The 18,156-nt window shown below is 56.8% G+C and overlaps 1 protein-coding gene across 1 annotated transcript in view; it reads left to right on the forward strand.

Annotated features, from left to right (window-relative positions):
• LOC122386959 (cAMP-dependent protein kinase type II regulatory subunit-like) overlaps positions 1-18,156 on the forward strand; it is a 46,569-nt gene that overhangs the window by 16,953 nt on the left and 11,460 nt on the right. Inside the window, exons 2-5 of the mRNA XM_043376714.1 lie at positions 2,337-2,575; positions 8,972-9,057; positions 14,803-14,886; positions 17,320-17,426. Of these exons, the coding sequence (XP_043232649.1) occupies positions 2,347-2,575; positions 8,972-9,057; positions 14,803-14,886; positions 17,320-17,426 (506 nt within the window). The 5' untranslated portion in view covers positions 2,337-2,346. The remainder of the gene's footprint in view (positions 1-2,336; positions 2,576-8,971; positions 9,058-14,802; positions 14,887-17,319; positions 17,427-18,156) is intronic.

Consider the following 18,156-nt stretch of genomic DNA (forward strand, 5'->3'; position numbering starts at 1 on the left):
TGCTCCTGGCAGACCAGTGGTGCTCTTGCTAGGCCGATGGTGCTCCTGACAGGCCGGTGGTGCCCCTGTCAGGTCTGTGGTGCCCCTGATAGGTCGGTGGTGCCCCTGGTAGGCCTGTGGTGCCCCCGGGCCCCAAGGGGGCATGGCCCATGTGACCCCACCTTGGATCCGCCACTGGTTGGCACCCATGCGAATTCCTGAAGCATCCAAAAACATTTTTTATTACGAGCGAGCGTGAAACGTGAGAAGTGAAAAGTCAGCAAAAGGTACGTGTGTGGGGGGGGGGGGGGAGGCAGTTAACATTGCTGGCCCCCATTCGAAAGTGGGGGACCATTGCCCCCTGCCCCCCTGTTCCTACGCCTATGCCAGTAACCGATCAACTAATGCAAGGCCGCCTAACATAAATTGTTAGTTTACGCCGTTTACGCATTCTGCTGCGCCAGTAACTATTGTCTCTCTTTGCAGTGCGCGCTGCCCCTAAGCTGCCACTTATTGCTTCTGACAAAGTTACCTTTCATTGCCCGGTGGAGGAAAATTGCACTCAATAACGATGAAGCACAAATGGAAATCTTCATGGAAGGGCAGGCCGGAGAACCGTCAAGTTTGTTCTTTGGGGTGATACCTACAAATACATTAAAAAGTTCGGCAAAAAGTGGGGGGGCCAGTTAACATTACTGGCCCCCCACTATGAAAGGTGGGGGGGGGGGGCCACCGGCCCCCCCCGTCCCCCCCCCTGTTCCTACACCTATGTATCAGTGGCATCATTAAACCTGTGTTACGTTCTATCACAAATTGTACACGATGAAGGTTAATTTCGAAAAGTCGCGATTGGTCTAATGGAAAGAGCGTAAACGAGACACGCTGCTCTTCGATCCTACCGGTGGCATCTTTTTAACCCTATTCCTGGCGGGGGGGGGGCCTCAGGAGCCCCCCCTGAGGTTTTTTGGTTATTTCTCCCAAACGCGTTGAGCTAGGAAGCTCAAATTTTCTGACGTTTCCTAAAAGGCTTCTACGCAACATGTCTGAAAATTTTGAGTTGATCTGACCTCAGGTCAGGTCACCAGAGGCGGTTTGGTGACCCTACCTCAGAAAAGTTTGCAATCACGCCAGAGCTAGAGTTTTTGGCCGATCAATTTCTTCTCTTCAGGCTTTAGTTAGGGTACCAGTATGTGCAATTTGTATATCTCGGAATTTTGATATCGGTGACCTAAGGTCAGGTCAGTTTCGCGACCTCCCCATTATAAGTCAATGGGGGAAAAATCAACTCCCTGTTTTTACCACTAAAACGGGTTGGAATGGCCCCATATACCATACATGACTTCATATACGATCAACCTTCACTACCTTGAGGTCTGTTTTGCTGTTGGGCAGCTGTGAGGTCATGTGACGTCATCAAAGGTCACCAAAGGTTTTTGGCCAATAACTCCGTACAGGAACAAGATACAGACGCGTGGATGGTCTCATTGTGTTCAGCTCGTCAAGGCGCATCGAATGATATACATGATGACCTCGAGGTCACGTGACCTGAGGTCAACCTTTGACCTTGACCTTTCGAGGTCAACATATATATCATTCGATGCGGATTGACGAGAGGATCACGATGATGCCCTTAGTTTGTTCCTATCTTGACTAATTCGAAAGTTATTCGAGAAAAACTCTCCATACCTAGCGCCGCCATTTTGACTTTTTCGACCCCTGTGACGTCATCTTTGACCTGACCTGAAAATGACCTTAGTAAAAATTGTAGATCTCGACCGTGCGTATCCGATGCCGTTTACCGTTTGTCGCTGCGATGTGTAGTTTTTGAGATCTGAGGGGGGCCGAATCGGCCCCCCCCCCGCCAGTTTCTTGTCCCGGCGGAGCCCGCCAGGAATAGGGTTAAGGGGACCAATCTGCATGAGCTATATGCATGCCGTGTGAATTTCGTTGATCAAATAGCAGTTCTGAGATTGGATGGTGCAAAAATGCCTTTTTGCCGCTCAGCGTGTTGCAGTGTCAGACAACTGTAACAATGTGCACTTTGATGGACGCACAATTTTGCTATGCTAACTCATATTTTTGCGGTTAAAAATAATAGATCTACTACATGACCTGAGCGGACAGGGTGCCGGCCGTGGGTTGGTGTCATGTGGCGCGGCCACTGATGGCTCGTCATGGGCCGCACTCTACTGGCCCTGCTATCGGCCGATAGAGCGGTGCGGGCGGCGCTGGCCGGCGCGCCCTGGGAGAGCTGTGCCGGCCCGGGCCGCGGCGGCCGATAGCCGCCCACCTGTGTCGGAGCGAGCGTGCAGCCGAGCGGCCGTGTCTGACCGGTGTCCGCGCGCGCCTGCCGACAGCGGCGCCGGCATGACCACGCGCCACTACGAGGTGCCGCCGCAGCTCGAGGACCTGCTCCTCGAGTTCACCGTCAACGTGCTCGTCAACCAGCCCGACAACCTGGTGGCCTACGCCGTCCAGTACTTCACGCGTCTCAATGAGAGCGGCGCCAACAGCAAGCTGGCTCCGGCCGACACCAACAACGTGCAGGATGGCGGCGTCTCCGACCAGGACGACTCGATGATGTCGGAGGATGAAGGTGGGTCGGCCGCGGGCGCCCGCTCCGGGCAGCGGTCTGTGGGCACGGTCCTAACCGGCGGCCGGTCGGTGTCGGCCGCGGGCGCCCGCTCCGGGCAGCGGTCTGTGGGCGGTGGGCAGGGAGTGGTCTAAACTGCAAACCAACACACCTCGGACACATGCAGTGCGCACATTTCTGACGGTAAATTAATCGGTAGATGGTGGCCGACCTCGGCTGCCCTCTTGCTGCCATTGGTGATCACTGATCACGCTTTATGAACTCGATCCTGTAGTACTTGTTTTACCACGCGCTTAATAGTATTTTGTTACAGTCTCCTCTTTTCTCAATTTAATCAAATAGTGAAAAAATCGAGGATGCTGCATTCCGGCATAACTGAGCTTTTGTAAGTACGTACTTTGCAAATGGGGCGTCTTGTATTACGGGTAGATAACACCACATGGATCTCTTATATTGTAGGATATATAAGAGATATGTATACTGTATAGAGCTCGAGATAGATACCTATCCTATATAGAGATCTGACATTATTACCAGCGAGCGAGCGATGCGGAGTCTTTTCAATATAACGGAAAAAAATCTCAGTATGAGCGACCCAACACGCTTTTGGCCTGTAACGCTTTTGAGTCTTATGTCTCAGCAACGGCGGGGCCGATAACTGGTCTTTCTTTTCGGTTAGCCCCATTCCTTCTACCCTGTAATTGACTCTTCTTTATGCATAAAGGTGACCGTCGTGGCACGTGCCACGTGAAAAGTCGGGGTCTTCAAGCTGTTCTGCTGAAGTAGTGCTTTTGAGAGGCCTATATATCTCAATTATCAGCAACCGCTGGGGTGATTTACTTGCCGTAATTTTGGTAGGGTAGTTGCATCCCTTCTACCAAATATCGGATACTTTCGTTGCATGGGGTGTACTTGCATTGCACTTGCAAAATACAAAAAGAAGAGGTGCATCTCGAGAATCTCGAGAACGGAGGAGCCGATTACTTTCAAATTTGGTATACGGTTAGGGACTGATAAGTAGGACGGTGCAGTGCAATAGTCGGATGGGACCCACTGTGCACGTGCGCACTGCGCACACGCAGGGTGACGCTTCCAGATCTCAACGGCTGGGCCGATTGCGCTCAAATTTGGCACAATGCTATAGATCTGTAAGTACCTAGGGTGCCTTGCACAAGCCAGTTGGAAGCACCCGGTCGCATTTCAGCACGAGTGGGGCTCACTCTGTCGCTCGCTCGTTCTTCTCCCAAAAGGCGTCTTATTGGTACGATCTCGATGGGTAAGAAGCCCCACTTGAGTCGTCACCTAGTGATTGATAACGTTTGCATAGATTAGGGGCCGGCGAATGATGAGGCATGCCCCCTTCCCTCCCCCTCGGTATCGGAGCCCTCCCTGGGGGCAATGAGGGCCTCTGGGAAAACAATGTTTTAGAATTCCTGACTCTTCTGATGGGACAGCCGGACGTCGTGGCTGTTTGGTCCGGCGAAATTCGAGACAAAGCCCAGGATGCGGAGACTAGTCCAGGCCAAACGCCCTCAGTGAGCGCGAATTGGTTAGGTGGCGAATGCCAATTTTCATGTAGCTGATTATCGTTTCGTGCAGTCGTGCAAAAACAACTGCCATGTGTTAGCCCTCGCCGGAGTCGGTGTTTTCACGGCAGCCAGCGTAGGAGGGGTGAGGAGGAGAGAAGTTCGCTCAGAATCCGAGCCGATCGTAGGAGGGGCGAGGGGGAGGGAGTTCGCTCAGAATCTGAGCTGATCAACCCCTGATCGAGCTAGGTTTTGTAGGGAAAGAAAAATGAGACGAGCGTGCTGCCCGTGACGAGAATAAGCCGATGATGCCAATTCAAAGGGCCTAGGTTACTTTTTGACCTTGCACATTTGGGTCAATGACCCAAACGAGTGGAAGATCGGGAACTGCCAAAACTTCTTGAACTAAGGTTCCTATGAGAGTTTTCGGTATCTCGATTTCGAATGTCGCATTTGTTTTGTTCGAAGATGGTGTATTTACGTATTTGTGGTAGGTCGTATCAGGCCAGGGCAAGTCAACCATCAGGCGTCCCGCCAGCTATCCATAGAATACCAACACCGGCAGCTTACTGCTTAGCAGCATGGTGCATGGGCACTAAAACTGATTCTCCACAAACATTGGATGTGTGTTTATTCGAAATCAACTCCAATGCTACCCTAAAAGTTATGAACTAAAAAAGTAAGCAAATGACACCAAAAGACCTTGACTTCACATTCACCTGACATTGACATCCACCATAATTCACAATTGCATAATTGGAAAAGCAATTGCATATGTTGGCACGTTTCTTAGAACAAAAGGTCTGCAAACGTACCGATATGTAAGATGTTGTGTTAACATGCGCCGATTCGCCATTCTGGCTTGGCGTAGTCTTGAGAGGTGAAGGTTATTTAAATCAGCGTCATGCAAATCTTATAGAAAATGTAAAATTTAGTAACTCTGGGTTACTGAAAGATTCGTTGCAGTACGCTGCTTATTACGCGAGTTATTTGTATTAAAAAAAAAACGGAAAGGTTTATCCTACCTATACCACCTCTATTTTGCGAGGGTTAGTTGTGTTGCATTTCATATGCAAAAGTATAGTCAACCAAACCTATGGAATATCAGTGAACCTTGTGTAAACAATGGGGTCTGGTGGGGGGGGGGATAGTTGCCCCGCCCGGCGCCCCCAAAAAGGGGCACCACCGGGGGACCTGCCGACCGCTGCTCTAAATGATGGCATTTCGCGCTACGTTGGCGCTTGTCGGCTCTGTATCGTTTTTCTCTCTCCTGCAGGCGGACCCGGCCGATTGTGGTGTGAGGGTTCGGTGGGGAAGGTGTATGGCTCTGCCAAGGCGTTCTGAGTCGCCCGGCCTCCTAAGGCCGGAGGGTAACGCCGGATAGATTGTGTGGCGGGCCTGCGACCCGCCCAGTCGCCCAGGCGGACACCTCACCGACCTCAGATGTTATGTGCTCGGTGGGTTATGGCGCTTTAGTGTTCACTCCTCTCGGTCGACTTCAAACCAGTCCCTCGTCAGTCCCTCGTTTTTTGGCTGTTAGAGGCCGTCAGCACCCGTGGCGCATTCGTTATTCCCTCGTGGGGCTACAAAGTAAAAACACACCGCCAAGCACGCCACTAATCGTTAATAGGTGCCCCTATTACTGAATGGGGGTGTGGTGTGGGCATACGGGACATGGGTGTGACTGTGTGAGGCACTCCTGTAAGGGCTTAATCTTGTAAATGGCGTGCCATCTTATTCACGGCATTTTGGTAACAGTGCCAGTGATAATGCATAGTGTTATCAACTACGTATCCGAATCAATGAAACGATTCTTGAGACTGTCAACATACGATGGACTGAAATGCGTAAAAACCAATGTGCATTAAACAGCCGTTTTTTGGACCCAAACTTCAGGCAATGCTGCCATATCTATTCCGCGGTGTTTGTAAGAGTTGGCCGGTCGCGGCTAGTGAGCGGCCAGCGGCGCTGGCGCCATGCGGCCATCGGTTGGTGTGGTGTGTGAGGTGGTGGGAGGGATGACATCTCGGTTTTCGGGCTCTCAGCCGAACGTGCCGGGTCGGTGCGGCCTTGGTGTGTGAGCCGCCGCGCGGTGTGTGTGACTGTGCACGGCGCTGTGCTCAGTCACACCTGTGTGCGCCGGAGCAGCGCTGTGCTCACAGCGACTGACCGCTCGGCGGCCTGCTGTCCGTCCCAGCGGCGGCCCACGACGGCAGTACGGACACTGCGCCCCGCCGACCGGCTGTCAGCGGTCGGGAGCGGCTGGCCGCTGACCATCGCGCGCGCACCGACCGGCTGTCAGCGGCCGGCTGGCCGGTCGGGATCGGCTGGCCGCTGACCACCGCGCGCTCACCGACCGGCTGTCAGCGGCCGGCTGGCCGGTCGGGAGCGGTTGGCCGCTGACCACCGCGCGCGCACCGGGCTGGCGGCCGGCCCACTGTCTCTGTCTCTGTGTCAACGTAGCGGGGATGGACGAGCGGGCGCTTAAAGGAAATATATCACTTTTAATATGGGGTCTTGAAGTGTAATAGCAGTTTTGTAGCTTGAGCTGAGACTAGCACAAATCGGGAGCTTTTACGGCCCAACGATCACCCTCGGCAAAGATATTCCATTTCTCGTTCCGAAAAGAGTGCATTGTAGAGGAATGTGTACCTTGCAGAAGAACGCAGCCACGTCATTGTCAGCCAATCAGCATGCTGCTTACAGCCAATGCATCATGCTTAGGTTTGAACTAATTTAACGCTCGCCGGCCGTGGGGTGGGGCGGGTGTCGCCCCCATAGTTTTTTTTTTGCGCTAGCTCCGAACACGCTGGCGATGGAGAGCTGAAGCTTGACATACCTGACTTTTGATTCAAGCCGGATCTTTTGACACCAATTGCATTTTCGGGTCAGGTCAGGTCACTGACCTATGACGTCATAAGTGAACATCTGCACGGTCTTCAGATGTTGCAACTTCGCAACGCCCTCACTGCCAGAGGAGCATTCACAGGGAGATGAAACTTTCAGGATCTAGTCACTAGTGTCCATTACGAGTCTCACAACTTGTATACGTATCTCGGATTTTTCAATGGGAAAAAATGAAAACTGCTTTTTAGGCGCCAGGAACAATCTCAAACTATTTCAACTACAAGGAATCGTGATTTCATCCAATCTTTGCAAGTTTCGATACTTCACTTTTGCATTGTTGACCTTGCATGACGTCGTTTATGATGTCACTAGGGTCATAATAGTTTTTCGTCAATTACACCTGATCAAATTGAGCTAGCGAGTCGGGAAAGCCACCAATTGACTCGGGAAGACCTGCCGAATCGAATGATATGCGACATAACCTCCTTCGACCAGGTTCGTGACCTGGTGGGCTCTGACCTGACCGTGACCCGAGATCAACATCTTAAGTTGACCTCACCCAAACAAAAAGCATACCATTCGACGCGCCCAAGTAAGGCGAACACGATGCTTTCAAAATCGCGGCTTTGCGATCATTTTTTTGCAAAGTTGTTCGCCAAAAACCGAGCCCGTACCTCGGGCCACTTGACCTGTCCTCAGAGGTCACCGGTTTAGAGTCCTCACATCCGTGCTTGTCGTCCATGCTCTCAGAAATGGAGGACGCTCAAATCTCAATGTCGCTACCCCTTCCCTTTCACATGCATACTGTGAACTTAAGAGTGGTGCACGACTGACATTTGAGCGGGTTCCTTTCGAGTGGGCTGATTGCCGAGTAAAGAGCACTTGTAGTTGTCCTTCCGCGCCAGATTGATGTGCAGGTGCATGCGCCTCTGATCACTTCCGGCGGCGCCACAGCGCGGTGAGCGCGGCGCCAGCCGCCGCGCCGGTGGTCGCCAGCCCGGGTATCGCGCCTCGCTCTGCTGCCAGTAACGGCCGGCTGCCCTGATTAATCCTCATCAGCCTGCACAGACGGCGCCATAAAGTGGGTGTAGCGCTGAAACGGACCACGGACAGGGACCGGGCTCCTGGAGCGGGCGGGCGCGCTGTCCCGCCACCGGCCGCCGCGCCGGTGGCGATCGTATCGGGCGCCGCGCCGTGAAACGTGCACACTGGCCCCGTACATACCCTGAATGTTAATCGGCTCCGTGCCGGCCGGCCTGTTTTTATACGCCCGCCGGAGAAAGGTGTTCAAACATTGCACCACACTAGAGATGTCAGTCGGATACCAACCTTTTGGTATAGGTACCGATACCAAACGTATACCAGCTTGGTATTTGGCATCTCAAGGCGAGTGCATTTGGTATTTTGTTGGTATTATGAATCCTCACTAATGTAAAAGAGGCTGATAATTTGGTAAAAAGTTGGTATTTTCCTCATATTCCCAAATTCCCCGTTTCGGTATTTTTCCATGGATATTGTGGGTATTTGGCTTGGTACCGGTATCACGATTTTCCGTAATTGGCATCACTACACCACACCATCCCACCCTCCGAGACACGGATTGCGGCGAGCAGCGGTCAATACATGCGGTCTCGGTCCATGGATGATCTGTGATAGTACGTCAGCTACCCAAAGTGTGTCTTCATTGTCAGAGGTCTCGAGGATGGTCCCATGCCGTTAGGATTTCACAATGGATTAGCTCAGTCAGACATTTATTGTTAGTGATAGTTAATCGTAAGCCACCTGAGCCACTTGCCGTTGGTGTATGTAGGCCGAGTTGGTGCCTGTGTGGGTGCTGCGGGCGGACAGCCGCCGCGGGGAGCGGCCGGTGACGTGTGGCTCTGTTTGTCGGCCAGGCCCGGCCCGCGGACCGACTGCGGCGCCGACTCGTCTTACATCACCGGCCCGGACAAGGCCAGGCGAGCGGCGTTTTCCTTCCCACCGCGCCGGGCCGCGCGCCTCTGACTGGCTCCGTTTCTGTCCACAGGACCGCCACAGAACTGCAACTACCGGCGCAAGTCGGTGTTCGCCGAGGCCTACAACCCGGAGGAGGACGATGACGAGGGTCAGAAGGTGAGTACTGGGTGCCGAACTGCCCACTCCAAACCGACTGGGAGCGCGCCGCCAGCGGGTCCGGTCAGTCGACCGTACTTACCGCTCCGACCGGCAACCCCGCGGTGTGCGCGCACATTCCGGCTGCCTTGCAGCACCTGCGAGTCGGATTCTGGCTTCTTCGCGTATCTCTCTGCCTCTGCCTCCCTCTCTTCCCTTCCTCCCCGCGCGGCCCTGTCGTCCCCTCCCCTCTCATTATTTTCGCGGCCGGCGGCGGCTGTCACTCGGCGCGGCTACCTGCTGCAGAGACGGCTGACAGTCGGCCAGTCCCCCCGACCACCGGGGACCGGCGCCGCCGTGTAGACATGTCGAGGGCGCGGCCGGACAGCAGTGGACGCCGCCTGGGCCGCTGCAGACCGTCGGATAGTTGGTGATGGAATCCTGCACGGGCGCACATTGAAACTTAACCACCGGTCGTTTGGTGGAGAAGGGCGGCGCGTTGACCGCAGGCATTGATTGAGCATTGATCGGCGTCCCGTCAGCGATCGATGGCGGCCTGCACTGGAGCGGAGCTGCAGCGGACTGCCCGCCCCGGCGGCGGTCAGTCAGTTCATTCAGTCCGCTCCGGTCCGGAGCTGCAGCGGACTGCCCGCCCCCGCGGCGGTCAGTCGGTCCACTCAGTCCACTCCGGTCCGGAGCTGCAGCGGACTGCCCGCCCCCGCGGCGGTCAGTCGGTCCATTCAGTCCGCTCCGGTCCGGAGCTGCAGCGGACTGCCCGCCCCCGCGGCGGTCAGTCGGTCCGCTCCGGTCCGGAGCTGCAGCGGACTGCCCGCCCCGGCGGCGGTCAGTCAGTCCATTCAGTCCGCTCCGGTCCGGAGCTGCATCGGACTGCCCGCCCCCGCGGCGGTCAGTCGGTCCGCTCCGGTCCGGAGCTGCAGCGGACTGCCCGCCCCCGCGGCGGTGGAGCCGGCCTCGGTCAGGTCAGACGACCGTCCTGCCCCGGTGGTGCTGGCCCCGGTCAGGCCGGGCCACTTGGTCTGCGCGATCCGCTCCGTTGCTGGCAGTGCTGCCTCGCCTCCGTAGAATGGGCGCTGCTTCGACACTCCCTAATAAGAAATCACCGGACTCGGAGCCGGATGGGCGCGGCTCCAACACTCCCTAATTGGAAATCGCCGGACCTCTTACAACACAGATGGGACCCGCGCTGTCCTGGTTTATCGGTGGGCGTAATTAACATGTATACTTGTCAAATGTTATCGACAAGTCGGCTTTCAATGACAGCCGTGTGGCTAGAAAAAGAAGAAAAAACTCGGACACGTTTCGTAGCAGCATGAGTAATGACTCGCTCCTATGTAGGTCTTATGTCGTGAAACGCTCATTTATTCACAGCTAAGCACGCCCAAAGCTGATCAGGGCTGTTTGCTATTGTTTTGTGACTTTGAACAGGGCGTTGGAGGTGGGCTGTGCCGATTTTCTCTGTGGCACCAGGGGCGCCGGCACGGACCGTTTGTTCCGGGCGGTGGGCGATCAGACGGGCGGCGGCCGGGGGCGGTGTCCCGCTGAGAGGCGGCGGCCCGTTCGCCGGCCGGTTTCGTTCGGCGCTCCCTCCGCCCGCCCACTGCCGGCCGGCTCTGCTCCCTCCGTCCGCCCACTGCCGGCCGGCTCTGCTCCCTCCGTCCGCCCACTGCCGGCCGGCTCTGCTCCCTCCGCCCGCCCACTGCCGGCCGGCTCTCCGTGTCCCGCCTCCGCCAGCGCTGATAACAGAGAGGTCATTAATGCGGCCGGCCGGCTCCACCCAGTCACAGAGCGGCACAGCGGAGAGGCCCAGGAGCACAGTCAAACCGCACCCCTCCAGTGGATTGGAGAGCTCCGGCTGCTGAAATAACCACGCACCCGCCATCCAGTCCGCTGCCGAGTCCATTGATTCTGTACGGGAGGTCAGCCCAGAGTCAGACCATGGCCCAGACATTGCGAACATGTGTCCTAGACCGCGGTAATCGGCCCCGGAAGCCCATCTTCAGGACACATTTGATATACGTAATCTCATTTAGGAAACAGGAAATCAATGGCGGGTCGTTAATGGGGCGGTATTTACCCACTTAATAAAATTCGAAATCAATGCTACGGAAAACGCTGCATGATTCGCAGATAATTGCAGCCAAACAGAATTGCCTATCTTTCCGACCAATTTTCGATTTTCGTTATTTTAGCAGCAATATAGAATGGTGCAAATTTCCATAAATGGCTTCTAGGCTCACAAGTCACATACATAAAAATTGAGTTTCGAGATCAATGCTTCAGTCTCTTGATATTCACTTGCAAAAGTCAGGTGTTATCATTTAATTTACGGCCGCGCAGGGGGCCGCTCGGCTGAGCCGGCAGAGGGCGGGAGGCGGCCGCCGGCCGGTACTGGCGCGGAGCGACGTAAGCCGTGAGATAGCTGGGCGCGGCCGTGCGGCTGTTTGACGGCTCGATAGTGGGCCGGGTATCGGCCGGCGGGGCGGCGCCGAGATTGCAGCCGCCGCGCCGCCTCGCGCCGCCTCTATCGCTCGGCAAACAGAGCCGCTGATTTGGCCGGACGGCCGACACCGGCCGGGGTGGCCGCCGCTGCCGACCGACACCGGACGGCCGACACCGGCCGGGGTGGCCGCCGCTGCCGACCGACACCGATCATTGGGGTACCGAGTACCGACACCGGCCGGGGTCGCGGCCGCTGCGGTACGGCACCGGCTCACATGGGCCCGCTGTGGATCGGCAATGACCGCTGTGGTACGACACCGGCCGGACCCGATTTGGTACAACATGGGCTGCCGTTGTACGACACCGACCGCTGCTGTACGACACCGAGGTGTCCGAGGCCGGGGCCGCTGCGGACAACGGCGCTCGGCTAGCGGCGCCCGGTCGCGTGGCCCAAACTCATGGCTCACATGGCAGTAAACGATCCCGGCCGAACGGCACTCAGCTGTAATCGCCCTCCAAAACAGAAATAGCACTGCCAATGGACCTGCTAATGGATTCCAGACTGTTTTCAAGAATCGTAATGTCTTCAGTGTGCTCCCGGATTTCATGCATAACTGCAAACATTTCAAGAGCAGCTTTGGGCCCCTGAACTGAGTAGTGACTTTAAAACGTTGCTCTTTTGAGCTACACACCGACCCGACTAGACAGTGCACCGAGCTGGCAGGGCATTACGGCGGCCCAGACAGCTGTATGGAACTCATTGGCTTTGGAAATGTCTATACCTAGAATACCTATATAATAGTGTTTTTGTCCCTTTGTGTACGAAAGCCGACACTGTCTTCACAACTATTTTGTTGTAATGACGGATTATATGGTTTGAGGTCCACTTCGATCCTTTTTCCCCACGAGGTCGATACAATATGGTCGATAAAATCATGTTCTGCGGCGTCAGCGCCACGGCATTTCTGCAGCGGCGAAAAGCCTCAGTCCCTGCTTCCACCCGTAGCCTGACGAGGGCAGTTTGGCGCCGGACAGTGTTGGACAGCGCTGGCAGGTGTTGTGGTCACCTTGGTGTACCCGAGGGAGGGGCGGTCACGCGGCTCTGTCGCCGAGTCGCGCCGCTGGGAGCCGGTCCGGCCGGCTGGCTGCAGCTGCGGCCCGGACGGCCCCACCGCCATGTTTATTTAATGCCGGCCGACTTGTTGCGGCGGGCGATCGGCCGACTGCGGCCGTCCGGTGTGAAGCAGCGCGGCGCTCCGTGCCGGTGCGGCCGCCGGGGTCCGCGCGAACCAGTTGGCACCGCGGCACGGCTGGCGTGACGGGCCGCCGGCTGACCGTTATGCAGCGCCACTCCCCGATTCCGGCCGGCGCCGGGCCGCGCGCGACTGGCTAGTCTATGACGCGACGGGTGGCCACTCGTCCCCCCACAACGCGTTACCATGCCCTGAGAGCGGTCGCCTAAGATCCTCATTATCGCCTCTCCCCAAGTGCCGGCTGCGCATGTGACCCGATTGGGCCGGTCGGCTGGCGCGGCTGACTGCATTCCGTCGCGCCGGTCTCTGACAGCGCCGACACAGGGGGGCCGGGCCGGCCGCCCTGCGGCGCCACAGCCGTGATAGCCGGGACGAGTGTCCGGCCTATCGGGACGGCGTGGTTACCCTCTCATCAGATGAGCGGCCTCCGTCCCGGCGCGGCCGCGGCCGTGCACCGCTCGCCGTGACCCGGCCGCGGCCGGTGGAGACGCCTACCGGAACTTACCAACAGTCTCTGGCACCAGTACACACACTGTGCGCAGTGGGCGCTGTGCGGGATACCGCGCCTGGTCAGCGGATGCCCGCCGAGCTGAGTGCCGAGTCCAGCGGCCATCTGCTCACCGACACCAGGCCGAGCCGGGCACCAAGGAGCGCTTGTCCGGCCTTTTGTGTGCTCCAGTCGGGCGCCGAGCGGAGCGCGGGCCGTCGCGGCGGCGGCCCGAACTGCACACGGCCGGCGGACCGGTGCCGGACCGGACCGGTCTTGGCGTGACGCGCGGTGACGGCCGAGCGGCGCCGGCCGGCGGGCCCGGCACCGCGCTCTGCCGTCCCCCGGCGCGGCGCTCCGTTCGACCCGCCGGATTAGGCCACTTCAGTTTTTGCTGCAGGAAAGCGGCACAAAAAGGCGGCGAGTCGTCGGCCGGTGGCGCTGCGGTGAGCCGCCGCGGCGACTGTGTATCGTGAGCCGTCGACAGTCACCATGAGCCCGTCACCGCCGCCTTTCCTATCTGTCCGCCGTCCCTCTGCGCGTCAACAGAAGCCGTCAGAGCCCCGGCAGTTTCTACTCGTCCTGATATCTCCCGTCGCCCCGTGACGTCCGCCTGTCAAACGAAGCGGGCTTCCTCGCTCTTTCTCCCGGCTTAGGGGCAAAGCGTGAGCAATGAACATAATGTTTGTACTTATATTGCTACTGATAATGATGCTCAAACATTTCATTGGTAACCTGCACAGCAGTTAAAGCCATATATAGCATTTTTCCGTGCGTAAGTCGTGCTCTGACGAATTACTGCCGACTCGAAGTTGTCAATCTGTTGCGCCGTCGTGCTGCCGGTGGCACTGCCGTGTTTCAATGTTCGTTGGTGCGGTCCCCGTGCGCCACGGAACTGGGGGTGGAGAGGAGTATGGGACTGTTGCACCCCGGCTGTCCGTGATCCCGCACCGTCCGGTAACCCACGCGTCCGTCCGTGAATAGGACCTGTGACAATACAGTAGTCTGTCCGTCAGTCCGTGGCCGCCCACTGACCCACCCGTCTGTCCGCAGGCCCCGTGACCGTCCACTGACCCGCCCGTCTGACCGCCGGGATGTCGACCGTCGACTGACCCTCGCGTCAATCCGTGGCCCTCCACTGACCCTCCCGTCAGTCCGTGACCGTCCACTGACCCACCCGTCTGTCCGCAGGCCCCGTGACCGTCCACTGACCCGCCCGTCTGACCGCCGGGATGTCGACCGTCGACTGACCATCGCGTCAATCCGTGGCCCTCCACTGACCCTCCCGTCAGTCCGTGACCGTCCACTGACCCGCCCGTCAATCCGTGGCCCTCCACTGACCCACCCGTCTGACCGCCGGGATGTCGACCGTCCACTGACCCTCGCGTCAATCCGTCGCCGTCCACTGACCCTCGCGTCAATCCGTCGCCCTCCACTGACCCTCCCGCCAGTCCGTGACCGTCCACTGACCCACCCGTCTGTCCGCAGGCCCCGTGACCGTCCACTGACCCGCCCGTCTGTCCGTCGGGATGTTGATTGTCCACTGACCCACCCGTCTGTCCGCAGGCCGTGTTCCCTAAGTCGGACGAGCAGCGCGCTCGCCTCAGCGATGCCGTGCAGGGCATCCTGCTGTTCCGCGCCCTGGACCCGGTAAGTAGCGCTCCACATCACCTGGCCCGGTGACCAGTGGGCGCAGAGTGGCCGTCCACATCACCCCTGGTCCGGCCTGTAGTGGGCGCGGAGTGGCCGTCCACATCACCCCTGGTCCGGCCTGTAGTTAGTGGATGCAATTTCGGCAGCCCTTCATAATCAGCTGCTAATATGTGCAACGTCCTAACGTCACATCCGGGATTTTCATGCGATCTGTTGTTCCAAAGACCTCTGTATACAGAGGTCTATGGTTGTTCAGAAAAGCGATGGATAGGAAGGAGTGATAACCGCTGACAGTATCCCAGCTGCTCATTTTTGTTGATTGCTGAGCATCGCTTACTATTATAATTGAGAAATAATCCACGTGAAAATTTGAACCGGTGCACTGCCAGACGGCAAGGTCAGCATCCGTTAATCTTTCCACTCGATTTTTTTTTTCAAGTTTAAAAGCACCTGATATCTGCTTAGATATCCCGCCATGGCCCTACTACACTCATTTTTCTCCCAGAAGATTCCGAAGCCCCGTGTCCCCGCGGCACTCGCGGCGTAGATAACCATGTGCGCGGCCGTCGCGGTGGTCGGCCCCGTCTCCTAATTGGGCGCCAGCCCTCTCCGGAGACCTGCACCGGCCGGTCCGGAGAGCCGCGGCGGGGCGGGGGCGGGGGCGGGGCCGCACAGGGACGAGGCGGCCGCGCCCCGGTGAGAGCAGAGGGCCGTCGGCTCCTAAACCGGCACACGTCTGTACGGCTCCCAGATCGTTACTGGTGCCGCTGGTCGACTGGTAGACCCGGTGACCGGGGGATGGTAGACCTGGTGACCCGACAGACCCGGGGATGGTGGACCCGGTGACCCGACAGACCCGGGGGTTGACCCGGTGACCTGATAGGCCCGGGGATGGTGGACCCGGTAACCCTACAGACCCGGGGGGGGAGGGGGGGTAGACCCGGTGATCCGATAGACCCGGGGGGAAGGGGTTGACCCGGTGACCACACAGACCCCAGGGATGGTGGACCCGGTGACCCGACCGACCCGGGGGGGGGGGGGCAGACCCGGTGATCCTACAGACCGGGGGGGGGGGGAGAGACCGGGTAGGTGTTAACGTAATGGTGGGCCTTGCTTGTTTGTAGGGATTCCAGTGCTCGGTAACTGGTTATTCGCAGATGGAGCACGTGGATCTTTTATTGATAAGCATGAGTTCATCTAAAAGATTCGGCTGTAAATGGTCAACTATCATGATGAGTGTTCAGTGGAGCGCTGGCGGCGGCGGTCGCTCGCTGTGGTGACCGGGCCGGTGTCTGAGTGGGCCGCGGTGACGCGGTCCGCCGCCGGCCCCTCTGACCGACCGTGGGCGGTGACCTCGGCTGGAGCACACGGTGGGCGCCGGCCGCCCGGGATACGTGTCCGCACGGGGTCGGCAGAGTAGGGCAGATTGTAAACGGGAGCCGGGCAGAGTAGGGTAGACTCTAAACGAGAGCCGGGCGGAGTAGGGCAGATTGTAGACGGGAGCAGGGCAGACTGTAGACGGGACGGTAGCGCAGAGGGCTGACAGGGAGTGGTTCTCTGGGAGCGCAGGGGGCTGACTGGGACTGGTCGCCGGGAGCGCAGAGGGCTGACAGGGAGTGGTTCTCTGGGAGCGCAGAGGGCTGACTGGGAGTGGTTCCCTGGGAGTGTAGAGGGCTGACTGGGAGTGGTTGCCGGGAGCGCAGAGCCCACACTACACCGTCCACTGGTCGGTATCAGCAGCGGGGGAAGAGGGTGAGGGTGAGCGGCCTCGCCTCGCGGCAGACTGACCTCCCATCCTCCCTGTGCTCTCTTTCGCTCCGTTCCCTATTCCTTATTGTGATGCGCTAACTCTCTGAAATCCTGCCTCGGTCCATTGCGGCCTGGCAGTGACGGTCTCAGCCAGACGAGGTCCGAATGCAGAAGACCTGTCCTGGTCATCCGCTCTCGTATAGGGATGGAGCACAGCTCTGGAACAAATAATGAACCCTTGAGTGACGTAAACTACGCTAGGATTCAGCTCGATATTTATCGTAGCAATTATCTCCTATTCCATAGTCGCTATTTTATGCATGCAGCACGGAAGAAGCTCGTGTAGAAAATGTTAAGTGTATAGTTCATGATGCTCAGTCAGGTATGAACTGTCAGGCCTAAGATTTAAGACGTGAGCATCTAAACAGAATCGTACACTCATATGGTGCTAGGAAATGATCAGCCTGGTGATCCGTTGTTTTGGTAGACAATGTTATCATTGGAAATAACTTGTTTTCTAGTTACTTTGTGTCCCGCTCGCTGCAGCATTGCGGGAGCTGAATTCCAGTTATTTTTATTTGGAAAACCAGGATAGGCTTTAAAGAAAATTGGAATTTGGATTGTTTTACCCTGGAGAATCAGCAACAGAGCGTATGTAATTGTTGCGTTGGTCGTCCACAGCACCAAATGCAGGAGGTCATCGACGCCATGTTCGAGCGTAAGGTGACGGCCGGAGAGAACGTCATCCAGCAGGGTGACGACGGAGACAACTTCTACGTCATCGAGAGGTGAGCCGCCCCCCGCGGTCAACGGCCGGGGCCCACTGACCCCGCCAGAGCGAGCCGCTCGGCCGCGCGCACTCATTTTGAAGACTCAAGAAGGAGTAGCATGGCTCGACGTTCAGCACAAAGAGCAGAGAATGAGGGCTAACAGGCTAGTGTAATCCACTCGCGTGTAGCCAGTAATTGATGAAGTTATTGCATTGTGAATACACTCTGAAGAATAAATTTAGGAATTACTTACTAATTGACTAAAAGCTGTTCAGTGTTAAATGTCACCCTGATTACAGGTCTCAGGTTCGATAATGATGACATAGATTATCTAGTAATAGGTGTAGATTGATAAGGGTTACAAGCTAATCCATGATTTTGATCTGGGTATCACCATAAAATTTGTTGAATTTTAACCAGCAAATAATGAAGCAGCGTAATTTGAAAAGTTACGTTCTGCCGTTGTCCGAAGCATTTGCTTTTTGTGCTTTTTGTCAGGGATGAAAGTTCTGCGAGGGCCGGATAATTTTGTGCTATCGTCGGTCCACTGGCCGGCACAGGATAAACGACTTGTCAGAATGGGTATATTGTGTACGCCACGCAGCGAGTAGGCTAACGGAGGATTGTTTGGGCCGTACTGGATATAACCACCACTATAAGAACACTACGAATAAATAGAAAATGAGTACCATCATTAACAGGTGTCAATTAGTGAACATTTGATAGTTGGTTCTTGGTTCTTTTAGTG

This window comes from Amphibalanus amphitrite, unplaced genomic scaffold, assembly GCF_019059575.1.
Source record: "Amphibalanus amphitrite isolate SeventyFive unplaced genomic scaffold, NRLGWU_Aamphi_draft 000268F_arrow, whole genome shotgun sequence".
In the NCBI taxonomy this organism is placed as follows: domain Eukaryota; kingdom Metazoa; phylum Arthropoda; class Thecostraca; order Balanomorpha; family Balanidae; genus Amphibalanus; species Amphibalanus amphitrite.